This window comes from Ostrinia furnacalis, unplaced genomic scaffold, assembly GCF_004193835.3.
Source record: "Ostrinia furnacalis isolate ACB-3 unplaced genomic scaffold, ASM419383v2 OfSCF3824, whole genome shotgun sequence".
Lineage (NCBI taxonomy): Eukaryota > Metazoa > Arthropoda > Insecta > Lepidoptera > Crambidae > Ostrinia > Ostrinia furnacalis.
In genome coordinates, this window is record NW_021134063.1 from 21,985 (window position 1) to 36,115 (window position 14,131).

Genomic DNA, 14,131 nt, shown 5'->3' on the forward strand with positions numbered 1-14,131 from the left:
ACGCTTCTCAGATAGACTGAGGGTCGCGCGAGGGGAGGGCCGTCTAATAACTGAGTGTTTTGCTATCAGTCTTTTGCAGTTCATATTTTTGACGGATCGATTTTAAAGAACTATTGTAGTTAAAATAATGTAACTTGTGATAAAGTGCTCAGCATCCCTTGACAATGCTTGACAAAGTAACAAACGTGACAGTTCTGTAGTTACTTCGTTATGAGCGATTTCGGATTTAAAACTGTCTAAATTTTTACTTTATTTTTTTATTATTTTTAAGATAGGTACAGCAACAGACTGATTACAAATAATAGCGTTGTAAAGAGACAGTCTGTTCTTTTTTTAATGTATTTTTTTTAAGTGAAAAGCGTGCCTAAAAAGTTTTTTCCTTGATTTTAGTGTCGAAATCCAAAAATTAAGCAGTAGGTATATTATTATGCCAATTAATGGATAAAAAGTTCCTAATCATTAATGAGCAAGAATAATTCATTGTAGGTATGGGCAATATCATAGCAAGCTACTCACACAGCACTCTGTAACCATAGGTGGTTGTAAAATATGCTGATTGTACTGAAGCTAAACACGGTGGCCTCTTATTTACTACTATTAAGTAATAGAGGCGATTTTTCAACAAAACTGTATAGTCTGATACGCTGTCTGTATTTTTAGTTTACTAAATTAATGAAAAATGAAGAATTTTTGTATGTTCTCTGTTCTTTGAAACCACAAAACATCGTAGAGAATAATCTATCTTTTTGAAACCACAATTCCTATTAATTTCTATTTGCCTAAAACGTAGTAACATGTCCTTCATAGTACCCAGCCGACACTCCGGTCAAGTGACATTCAACTTGACTTTAGTAACCTTTGCAATGTCAGCCCAAAACTCTACTTACCTACCTACGAGCTAACGTGCCTACTGACCTGTATTTGTTCTTTGATTTTTTGGGTAAAAAAGCAAGTTAAGGGTCAATGAATTTTAAAAATTGGACCAGTTTAACGTTCAAGAGGTCTCAATTTCCTTTTATCGTGGTCTATTTGCTTAGTAAGATTTGTGTAGTTCACTTCGTTGAAAATATGAAAATGTCAGAAAATTATAATGAAAAGTTGGTAACTCTATTTGAATTTTCACTATCATTACTACTACGCCTTATCTATTGACCTCCTTTTCAACCGACTTGAAAAAAGGAGGAGGTTCTCAATTCGACCCGTATGTTTTTTTTTCAAGTTTCAAAACTACGTTAATCTAAAAGCTCTACATTTTCAAATTATTCGTAGAGAATCTTTAGGTCAGCTTTTTCGAAACTTTTTACTTTGACACTGTAGCTTAGTGATTCTAGTTGTCTAGTTATTGGATTTTCTTTCAATATTTATTGTAACTGAATAATATTTCTTATTACTTTATGTATTAATAAATGTATAGTCGTCAGTTTTTGTTTCAATAAAGAACCTTTTATAATACTATACATAAGATATTACTGTGTGTAGCTTAATGTGGTGTTTTTAGTAACTTGAAATTGATTTATTTTGTAATTAGTTATATTATGTAGAGTGTAAGAGGATAAGGTTTTTCAGAAATAAAATACATATTTCGGGTTTTTTTATATATTTAGAACAAGAAATGTATAGTTACAACCATTGAGGATATTAAATATCATATTGTAAAAACTATTGTATAAAGTGAAGAGAATGTGACATTTTTTCATATTTTTTTATTCAATTTATAATTAATTCCAATAAATTAATAATTATAGACACATAAATTACGTGAAAATATTAATGAATAAATTACTTAAAACAGCCAAGTAACCACTACGGATGTAAATATTTGGTTAAATGCTTACTTTTAGGAATGAGTATTTTTAAAAATGTCTATTCCGTATTTCAAAGAAAGACGGCGTGTACGGCTTTCCAGCGTCGCTGGAGCAGCGAGGCTGGAGAGCCCTACATATAAACCTTAAACGATCTTACAAATTATTGGGAACAACATTTAAGACTAAAGACGACACTAAGCCTGGCTCCTGGCCTACATGTGTTGTTCTGGCGAGTCCACTGTCACTAGAAGCAATGCGTTGGCACTGCCGGTAAGCGTAAGTGTGCAGCGACCCGCGAAAAACACCTCTGCTCTCCAACATTTTTTTGATACCATTGCGAATCTCAAACCCAATGTCAGACTTAGTGTAGCGCCCTTAATACCACTACTATTTGTTGTGCAACTCAAATTCTTCCTCACAAAAGCTATAATGAAGTAGAGGTAATTATTAAAACCGACACAATAAGTATATAGAAATACCTAACGCTTAGGTACAATATTAACTAAATCGGTTAATATCACCAACACAGACACCTACCTCTTAATTTTATAATAATCATAAAAAGACGAAAAGAAACTTCAACATTGATTTTTACCGGAAGATCTTAGTTTTTAACTTTTTTTTATATTTTTTTATAAGTTTTATAAAATACGTATTTGTATCAAATGTCAGCTAGCACGAACGAGAAAAATGGCTGACTGATTTTTTTTTATAATTTCATTTAATTATAAATATCATTGCTTTCATTGTCTAGTACATCTTAACGTTGAAGTTGGTAAAATACTTATTCAATACTTTATTTTTGAGACTTATTTATCTTACGATGCATTTTTGCTAATTATTCTCTATCCTTACATTCGAGTTGGTTGGAAGTCGGGATGATTTATTCGGTTCGTTAGAAAATGCAACGAAGACCATGAAAAGTATTTACGTGTCCGTACTTTCCCTGATCTTGACAAAAATGGGATACGAGTATTGACTACGGTTATGTACTAGGAGTATCACATACTACTCTGCACCGCGAGTTTGTTCCCATTGCGTTTTTATTAAATAAATAGGCAGGCGTTGCTAGAGCGACACACATGAAAAAAATCAGTGCGTCGGTGTTATGTCGTTAGTCCCGAGCATTCGGGGCTTCACGAGCACCATGACACGCCTCGCGAGCCAGCACGGAATGGGAACCAACTTTGTGACTGCAGTTAATAGAGGAATCAACACCGAAAACGAATATCTAATAAATAGACAGTGAAATTGATATTACATGATATTACTTTTTTTTATTAAATTCGAAACTATTGGTTATTTTTATTCAATAATTCGCTTACCCGAAGCTGGACCGTTGCCGTTTGATGTTTATTTACATATTTATTGCAAACTGTTTGAACCCGTCGTGTCAAACGCGCGATTGCTAAGTTATTCGATTGGCTCAAAAACGCCAATCGCGTTAATTTTTTATTTATAATTCGTAATTTTTTTCTTCCGCTCCGGACTTTTGTTTTTCACTGTCTATCATGATTTAGGGAGAAAACATACTGTGCTGGAAGGGTAATTAGGTCACAACTGTGCTTATTGTTCGTGTGGGTTGGAGTTTGGATAGCCAAGTCGCATTTTCGTGTAAGTGGCCGTGCGTGAACACCATATGTTTTCCCCCATAGTGACGATGATCATGCGTTAGGGAAGCTCGCTGCTCTGGCTATACATTATAAAATCATCAATGAACGTACGATCTAAAAGCTACACTAGAGAAACAGATTCAAAATACAAGGAAGTACTTACATGAGCAATGCAGATTATTGATTTTTAATAATAATTTTATAACGTCGTAGCCGCAGCGCGAAGAGGAGGCGTTGTGCAATTCATCTCATGTTTATTTTAATAGAATTTTGACGTATGAAGTAATAGTAACACATTTAGTCGATGTCTCGAGTATTCTACTGCGTGAAAAATATTTCAATGAATCGCGTAATATAAGTGTTATTTTATAAATAAGTATATTACTGTATTACAACACCGAACGCCGCGTATTTATATTGAGCATTTGACTAGACTTAACCAGCGTTGAGTATCCTAATACAGGTCGGATGGCACAGTATTTTCACGGAAATATATTTTTACGTGTAGAACATTAACTTACGTATTTTATTTCCTATGGAAGATTTCATTTCTTCTTTGTGTCTTAACTATCGGAATCGCATACGCCTCGGGCACCGATTTGTGCTTAGAGTTTTGTGTCCGAGTCTTAGGCTATTCCTATCACTTACTCCCTTACACAGCTTACATAACACTGATTAGTAAATGCTACATGCTCTTCCCACCACTATTTATCACCGACGCAGTTTTGGACAAATTTTACACGCTTTTACATCGGAATTGTCAATGATTTACTTATATAATGGGCCGATAACAGTTTTGTACGCGTGATTGCATGTCGCCATCACAGAACGAAGAAGCTGATCTTCCGAGACGCGGAACTGGTAGTAACTTGGTTACATCTGGGGTATTCGGGAAGTGCAACGCTCTCACAATTTCTTCTGTTCTGTGACTTCACTTAAGTTATCTTTATTTTATTAATTAAGATCAATCGTCACGTGTTTTATTTTATTTTTGCTAACTCACAGCCTCATGTCAATTAGCCTATGCGTATTTAGAGTATTGTTTCTGTGTTGCCAATTAATTACGTTATTTTTTTAAATATCATTTTTTCATTTCATAAAAAATTCACCAAAACACCATTCAAAAAGTAGCCGTAATGTTATTGATAAAGGTCTGGTAATCCCTTGTCACATGGGGTTCGTTTATCGGCGAGTACCCGCAAGCCCATGGCGTCGTGTTGGGTAACGCTTGCCAAGGCTCTAATAACTCTTCTTATTCATGAAAAACTTTCAGAAAGTGCAGGTTTCATATGTGGCCACGCTAGCAATACTAACACGCATAAAGTCGAGTCTTAACCCTTTGATCGCTATAGCTAAATATTGTTTTCGCTTATTTTAAACAGTACGTCCAAGTTATTAGTGCCTTTAGAACGATCAGTTATTAGTAGAACGTTTTGCTGCTAGCCGCTTACAACTATGAAGATATGAATTACAGTATATTAAAATACATATAAAAATATCAAGTTAACCGCAACGCACGTCGTCTGTGTGTTAAAATTTCACAATATATTTATTATTGCTTTTCCCGTTTCGTAAACTACTGGGCGCGGGCCCACTACTCTATTGAGCTTTATTATTAATTTATCATTATTATTCTTTAATAATTATTACCGAGAAATGATGGGTACACGCAAAACATTCTAGTAATAACATACGAGTGACATCATTATACCTAATCAACCTCACTCCAAAATATTAGCAATCTCAATATCTCACATTAATTTATTATCTAAATAGTCGATGAATTCTCAGTTATATTATTTTGGTGTTTTTGTTTCGATTCAAAAGTACAGAATTATACGAAAACAGACCAAACGAATCGAAACCATATGCGAACGTGTTAAATCATATCCAAACTTCGAGATTCCTCGCGATGTACATTTCCCTAATAAATAACTCAACATGGCCGAGCGGCCATTTGATTACATTAAATTATACACTAAATATAAATAAGTTAATACACTCCTAATTTAAATACAATGAATTGCACGAGCACTAAATTAATGAGTAAATCTAAACAGATAATGTATTGAAATTATTAATTTAAGGTTATATACCAACATCAAGTTCAACTATTCGAATACTATAACCCGGACGGGTAAGAATAGCCGACAAGTCCGAGGTAACACAAAACACAACAACCATGGTTAACCTAAGACACTACTAAGTATATAGAATATACAAGGTCCGTGACTTGTGCTCACTTGCAGTTCTGTCAACCGCACCCGTTACAACTAATTATAAATTATTAAATTAATTAAACATAGGTAATTCTCTCCCGGCCTCCCCGACGAGGTCGACCGAGCGAGGGGTAACTCACAATTTCGACTAAATTAAATACAGTACACCTAAAACGTATTAAGACTAAAAATGGAATGTTAAGCATATCCGAAGCTGTATCGAAAAAAGCAAAAAGTATTTTTTTTATAATTTTTTAAATAGTTAAAGGAAGGAAAGTCGAAAGTGTCGCCAGCGGCGGGAACCAATAGGTCACAATAAATAGTAAACGAAACGGCGAGCCTACCACGCCTCTTCGAGTTATTTGTTTAATATATTTTTATTAAATTACCGCCTATTAGTTATTGCACGTTTTACATTTATAATAAATATATAAATACTTGTAAATTTTAATCTCCATCTTTGGTATGGTATGAGTACCTATTAATATCTGAAATGTTACAAAACTGTTTTTACATATATTAAGTATATATTTTTTTTACAAAAATCGTAGGGTCGTTAGGACGGCACGATAGTATATCTATTCAAGTTCGATGTTCAAATATAGGTCTTTGTCGGGTATGATACTTGTGATACGGAGTGTAGACGCGGAGAGTACGATTATTTTATTAAACAACTTTTTTTCTATTTACAAATTTCCATTTAGACTAAGACAATTAAAGCCTACATCGAATAGACGCAGGGTCGCATCCATACATTAGAGTAGCAGGTACCGATGTGGACATCGAGCGGGATGTCTACGACTAGGGTTGCACCATGTTCCGCCGCCCGGCCTCGATCGATCCGCCCGGGGCGTCCGCCGTCCAGTTGAGTCCGTGTCGACGTAGCGCGCCATCCGATACGTGATCAACACCAGATGCGCCAGTTTTCGCAAAAGTTATCTCAAAAAATTTCTAACCTACCTACATCGCTTCAGCCCCATCGCCGCTGTTATACGAATTTTCCACAGATCTTTTTCCGTTTTTCATTTTTTTCTAAAATTTTATCAAAACCTATCACAGTTTTTGATTAGTTTTCATCCTTAATTAGTTTAATATATGATTAAAATATACGTATAGATAATATATATTTTCCAATCTTTAACAATATAACACTATTTTACTTCGATTAGGTGCCCTGGGCGACACGTGAACTGTTCGTTTGGCAATGCGGCGGCCGTACATGTTACCTACACGATATGGTCGCTTACAAAATTGGAGCATAGCATAAGGTTATTATTGCTAACATTATTTATTATATTCGAAAACTATTTCTCGATACCACAACCGTTCATAAGCGAAGTTTAATATCATTATTTTGTTATTGACTATTACCAATATGTATCAAGTCTGGCCAGAGAACTCGGCATTTGATGCCGCGAGTCGTTCTAATATTTATTGCGTGCTCGCGGGGGCTTTTCATTCAGCGGTCGCCATTTTCCGCGGGCATGCGCAGTGCACGCCTCCATTTTGATTTCCCGAAACACTTAACCTAATTCCGGGTCGAAAATGGCGGCTGGGGAACAAAGAGCCGCCGCACAAAAGAGCGAGTCAAAACATTCGCTATTTTACAATTAGTTTAGGTATTAGGTGGCGCCGCCTGGCGGAGCGTCCGCGAGCGGTATGTATGGGTGCGGCCCCTTGTGCCGTCCTAGCGGCCGAGGCCGGGGCGCGCGCGGGCCGCTTAGATCGTCTTGATCTTGTTGGTCTTGAAGCTGACCTGCAGCACGCGGTTCCCGAGCGTGTACCCGTTGAGCGACTGGATGGCGACCACCGCCTCGTCGTAGTTGGTCATCGTGATGAACCCGTAGCCCTTGCACTTGTTGGTCTGCAGGTCGCGGATCACTTTGACGCTCTGCACGGCGCCGAAGGGCCCGAAGAGCTGCCAGAGCACGTTCTCCTCGGTCTCCGGCGCCAGGTTGTACACGAAGATGCACCACTCGGAGCCGACGGCGCCGGGCAGCACGCCACCCAACAGCTCGCCGGCCAGCGGGCTGTAGCGCTGGAGGCCCTTGTTAATAGCTAGCAGCGACTTGCCTGAACTGAAGCGGCCCAGCGGCGCCGGGAAGCGCAGCGCGGCCGGCAGGTAGGCGGCCAGCGGCGCCAGCGCCTTGCCGTTGTTGCTCGGGTTGTTCGCGAACTTCACCGTGATCGGCTCCGACGCTCCCTTCGGCACTGTCCCGTTCAGCTCCTGTATGGCGCGCTCCGCCTCCACGCGCTGGTCGAAGCGGATGAAGCCGACGCCCTTGGACAGGCCCTGCTCGCCGCCGGTGAAGGGCCGCCCGCCGGAGTTCTCGCACAGGATGCGCGACGTGATGATGCGGCCATACGGGCTGAAGAGGCGCTCCAGCTCGGCCTGCGTCATGGTCTTGGGCAGGCCGGACACGTAGAGGTTGGCGCCCTTGATGGCCTCGCTGCTGGGCCGCGCGTACGACACCTTGATGGTCTTGTTCTGCAGCCGCAGCCCGTTGAGCGTTGTAATGGCCTTTTCCGCGTCCTCGGCGCGGTGGTAGTTGACGAACGCGTAGCCCAGGCTCTGGCCGCCGCCGTGCAGCGCGTGGTTGAGCGCGTCCGGGAAGGCCGCGCCCTTGTTGCGGATCAGCTTGCACGACTCCACCTCGCCGATGCTGGAGAACAGGCTGCGGATCTCCTCCTGCGTCATGCTCTGCGGCAGGTAGTTGATGATCAGGTTCGTCTTGGACTCCTCGCCCGAGCCGTTCTGGTTTTCACTGTCGCCTTTGGACATGGTGGCGGCTTAAATCATAAACGGAAAGAACGAAAGGGAAACGAAAAACGCGGTTAAAAAAATGGCACGTCCGTGCTATATCCGCGCACGAGCGATAGTGCGAGGGGCGGCCGGGCCGCCGCGCATGCCCGTTCCTATCGACCCTTCTTACATAACGCGGTTCGTTCACCCTCTCGTTATAGTGTCCGAAAAAACTAGATACACCCCGCAGGATCGATCCCCGGGCGTATGTAGGTTCCGTTTAATGTCTCCGAAGACTTCGGAACGGGGTCTGAGGTCCGTTTGGAGCTGAGTTCACTGGAGCGAGCTCCGAGATTGGGGTTTGGGCACTGAACAGGTGTTTGGAAGGGACGGTAAGGTGCTCATTCATCGGAAGGGTTTTAATTCAAGGGTTTTGTAACATTTTGCTTTTACGCGTGAAGGGATCGTTGTTATTTATGGAACGGATAGCACCCTTCGTTAGATACGCCTTGCTGCAGCTTCTTTGTTGTTGACGAGACAAATTATTGTGTTGTGCTCTTGTGCGAGCCCTTTGTTTGAATGATTTATACTATTTTGCGTCATAACACATTATTGCGATTACATAAAGGTCACGGCTTACAAACACAAAGCGGTTATATTTTTATACTTTACAGCTTTGAGTATTAAACCAATTAATAGAAAGAACCGTTCATTTTAACAGTAATTAATTGTAAAATAGTACTACCTATTTCTTAACAGTTTTTCAAGTGGGTCAAAAGAACTTATAATTTTTTGGATTTTACAAAATAATAATAATTTATGTATTTTTTTTTTTAATTTGATGGAGTTGTACTTACAAAATACAATTCTTTGTTTCTCTTTCAATTTTTGTGAACATCAGAATGGCGGGTGTATGGTCACAGAAATGAATAATATAAATNCCCGCCATTCTGATGTTCACCAATTTTTGGGTCCCTAAAAGATAAGTATGGTCATAACTTGTTTATAAAAATACCTAGTCTAGTACGAATAATCCCATTCATCAAACCTTTTACAGTTTTACAGTGTTATTGTAAAATTGTTATAATTAAGACACCGTTTTGTCTCCTTACATTCATGGTTCAAAATTACGCTATTTCACTGTGAATGACAGTTTTGGACTATGAATAGAAAGTACTATAGTAATACTACACTGTTTTAGATTATGAATAAGGAAGTAGGTATTACTTAATACAGTATCGTAGAATATTTATTGAGAAAAGTACACTAACAACAAACCACATAAGACAATCGCAGTTTAAGTTATTGGGATTTTAGTAGTAAAGGGAATGTCATTGTTTTAAATAAAATCTAATCAAATTATTTTTATTTGTTTACATACAGTGGTTGTAAAACGTTTCTTAGTATCTCCATCTTCCACCATTTAAAATTATATTATAGTTAGTTTAGTAACCAAACAAGAGTAAACATTATTCTCAGAATAAATTGTCAGTTTTGACATATTTCCCATACTGAAACTGTCAATGGGTCAGTTATACCAGGAGTTGTTCTCGGATAAAAGTTTGGTCGAATCGGGCCTCAGGGTGGATAACACCTGGTATAACTGACACATTGACAGTTTCAGTATGGGAAATATGTCAAAATGACAAGTTTATTCTTCTGTTAAAAGTTATTCGACGATGGTAAAATCAGCCCTCATTCAGTTAAAAACAAAACACAATTCATATGAAGAATGACAGAAAACTCCCACTCATTATACCTACTACATACAAATAAGGAAGTAGGTACCTACTATTATTATAGTTTCGTGAATATAGTACAACCGGTCGCTCTACATTTAGCAAAGGTAATTCAGGACCTGCGCAGAGCATGGAATCATAGGAAGCACCTACTAATAGTACAGTTTCGTGGAATATAGTACAACCGGTCGCTCTACATTTAGCAAAGGTAATTCAGGACCTGCGCAGAGCATGGAATCATAGGAAGCACCTACTAATAGTACAGTTTCGTGGAATATAGTACAACCGGTCGCTCTACATCTAGCAAAGGTACACATTCAGGACCTGCGCAGGGCAGCGGTCGTTGGCCCAGCCTCCCGGGCACAGCTGTGTACTATTACGACAGGTTATTCGCTAGTTCTGGAGAAGTAGTAGTGTATTCGGTTATTGGCATAGAGACATAGAGAGATGCCAACTAATGCGCTGAGTTCGAAACTCAGTGTCGCATTAGAATTTCACACACACAAAGTTATCAAAATATGTGCTCATTATCCACTGCGGTATCAGTACTCAACTTTCGAATAATCTTTAGTACTTCGCAAGCAATGCAAACTGTTTACATTATGACGTCGATGCTGTTATCATTATTGCTCTTACGAGAAATGTGTTCTGTTTTTGGGCATATTGTTACGACACCAGCCCCGCCCCATTGTCACATCTCCCTTTAGTTTTTGTGATCTGTGGTTATAAGTTATTGGTATAGATGTAGGTAGGTAACTGGATCTGCGAACGTTCAACGTTGTATTTAATTCTTAGTATAGTAGCTAGGTAACATGGCACACCTATGTATATTGTTTGTGCATGATGGTCATCAAATTAATTTATTTTCTGCAAATAGGCTTTAAAAACGCTTTTATGATTTACGAAGACTATTTTATCAAGAATCAAAAAATGTTTTAATACCCATAATATATGCCCAGAGGCACGAAAACGACCAAATGGTACAATTTATCTTGCAATGCCTATAAAAATAACTGTAAATATGTCAAATTACACAAAAATCTGAGATTTAAATGGTTTTGGGCATATATGGGTTAATCAAACAACTCTCCTCTAACTGAGCTAATTAATTCTTAGAGATAAAGCTTTTTTTATGATTGGTTACTTTAATAAACGGTAAAGAGTAATGTGCTACACATTTTCTCGTAGCATTTCTTGGAGCGCTACGACGCTACGTCTTGTAGCACGACTGTAGGGCGCGAAGTATTTGCTATGAAGAAATTGCCTTTCGCTACGCCGTAGACAAAGGAAGAGGGCTGGAAGGAAATTAAACAATGTACCTAAAGTCGTACTTAGGTGCAATATGGAGTTATTAAATAAAGGGAAGTTTCTTTATTTTGTAGAGCATTTTTTTCTTATGAAAAAATATTTTGTTGCTCGTCGTTTCCTCATTATCTTCTTGTCGTGTCGACAACAAATCCATACAGTGTCAGCTCAAAACTCTTTAATCACCTTCCTTTATATCATAATGTGACAATAATATTCGCCTTTGCTCTTTTAATTTTAGTTAACATTTTATAAAATCCAACAGTGCTTCGTAACATTTATGTACTAACATAAATAATAGTTTTTTTATGCTAGACAAGGCAGGTATTTGAGTTATTTGTGTCGCGTAGATTTACACATCTTTTTCATTTAATAATATGAGGCTAACTCAGCAAACTATTTAGGGTCATAAGTGCGATTATGCTATTAAAATGTATAGTCAAAGTGTCAACATCCATAGGCTTCAAACGCCTGCCAAAAACATCGCTCTTGACATCTGACACCGGCAGTGTATGCTACACAACATCATCATCAGATCATTTAGTTTTAACAGGGAAACGACCCTCTAATTTACCAGAGGCAAATGGAGGTCACTACAGATGAACTTACTCCATTTCCTTCTCCTCACGCGTTAAAAATATTACCTTCCACAACATTCGTATCGAGCTGACAGACTACCCCCCACTAAGGGGGGGAGGGGCTTGTTGCATGCGCCTTTGTGCGCGATCCGGACGTTATTTGCATTTAAATTGTGTTCGCTCGCGCAGGACAGGGTTGGTGGCTACTTGGAAATTGATAAAACTATTATGCCAATCAAATAATCAATCATCTAGAGCTATTATCTAGCTAGATTACTTACAGCATGTCACTTAATCTTTGTTTTGACTCCTTTCATTTGCTTTTCACTGGAGGGAACCTCCTCCTATGTTCTTGTCAATAATTTCGTTGCGGGTCCAATGACAGTTTTTACTTTCCTTCGGGACAAACTTGACCTTCATTGGTTGGGTTTTTCTTGGCGGTCAAGCTGTAGGTCCTGGCTACACAGGAGTTGCAGCGGTGGGAACGAGAGGTGAGAATAGTCCCGTATGTCGTTACGAAGAATCAACATGTATCTTCAGCAAGCAACGGGAGTTACGTTATGGGACTCAAACGCATACTTATGTAGGTCATGATGAGTAACTTACAGCCTTATAATTTGTCGTGGTCCTTGCTTGGACATTGCAGTTTAATGCATGTGTGTAGTATTAAAAGAGTTGTGGTTCATCATCATTTCTTGTCTACTGCTGAACATAGGCCTCTCCCAATTATTCCTTGATCGGCCGGTTCGTAGCGGCCTGGATCCAGCTCCTTCCTGCTCCCTTTATGGGGTCGCCTGTCCACCTGGTACTAACGTATAAAATCATATAGAGTACACAGAAACTATGGATTCTGTTGAAAAGTCACCTTCAGAGCTTCAATTTTCAAGTGAGAAGAAGTTGGTCATATTAAAACCGGTAAAGCGACGAGTTGTCTTAACTCACAATTACGGTTTATACGGTTTTCTAGATACGCACTGAAAAAAATGTTTGGTTACTGCTTACACAACAAAAGTGACCACCGAACACTTTGGTTATGAGGAACAAAATGTTGTGTAAATTAAATAAATAATTCTGTAGTGAGCTAGACTTAGTTTGGTTATAGTTAACACTTAGTTTGGTGGTCACTTTTGTTGTGTAAGCAGTAACCAAACATTTTTTTCAGTGCAGATTTTTAATTTAAAACAGCGTAAAGAAAACTCAACAGCCAGCCCTACGTCCATAAACTTGGCACGGCGGAGCTATTTCACTTGCAAACGGGTCTAACTAGCCTGTGAGTTGTTGACGGCTTTCCACTTATTTCCGCCACTCGCGGCGCTTCGAGTTGTCATCATTTCTAGGCTGGCGCCCTGACGAGCTTTTAAGCTCTAGGTACTATTAAAAAAATGCTAGGCAGTGTAATAAATAAGGTAATAAAAACTCTTTATTGTACACCACACACAAAACAAGAAAGAAAGACAGGGACAGTACAATTTCGTGTAATAACAAATTACTAATAATCTTATTTTTAAGCACAACCCAGTATTACTTTAACCCTACCACTACTTCAGAATAATCTGACAACAGTACATAATTATACTTTACCAGGCTAGCTCAATTTGTATGGTATTTCTTAATAAATAAGAGGCTGATTAACTAACTAAGATGACTGTGTTACTTCCGTCACTTGGTTTCAGCACCATCCAATATGTTGTCTCAAATTGGTGGTAGAGCAAGCTTTATTTGGGGTGTCAAGTGAACTGAAAAGAAAAACACAGTAAAACTGACAAGGTTAATAATCCCTAACAATTCCTGAATGTCCGTCATTCTTGAATGAAGATGCAGTCGAAGAATGAGAATTAGAAAGAGTCTTGTTCCTTTTCAATCTGACTTCACAAATACATTAACTTATCACTAGGTATATCGTTATTATAACTATGTTTAAAAGAGTTTAGTATCCTTATATTAGCATTATCATGAAAAACTACTTTTATTAGCCTTGTTATCAAGTCATAACAAATAATAATAAAACCCCAGCTGAGCGATTTGAATGCAAATCTTGCCCGGGCTTTGCACGGCCGTAGACTCATTTACATAGTTTTTAGAGGGTAGTTGGTTTTAGACGGTGTGGAGTTAGAAAGTTATGTCATGTA

The 14,131-nt window shown here is 38.7% G+C and overlaps 1 protein-coding gene across 1 annotated transcript; it reads right to left on the minus strand.

Moving 5' to 3' along the window:
* Positions 1-1,580: 1,580 nt before the first annotated feature.
* LOC114358251 (ELAV-like protein 2) lies at positions 1,581-8,575 on the minus strand. The gene has a single exon (XM_028312150.1). The coding sequence runs from the start codon at positions 8,417-8,419 to the stop codon at positions 7,358-7,360; it is 1,062 nt and encodes a 353-aa protein (XP_028167951.1). The 5' UTR covers positions 8,420-8,575; the 3' UTR covers positions 1,581-7,357.
* Positions 8,576-14,131: the final 5,556 nt, after the last annotated feature.

Bases quoted from the DNA above. Each gene is read 5' to 3' on its own strand.
- LOC114358251 (XM_028312150.1), bottom strand. From the start codon at position 8,419: ATGTCCAAAGGCGACAGTGAAAACCAGAACGGCTCGGGCGAGGAGTCC.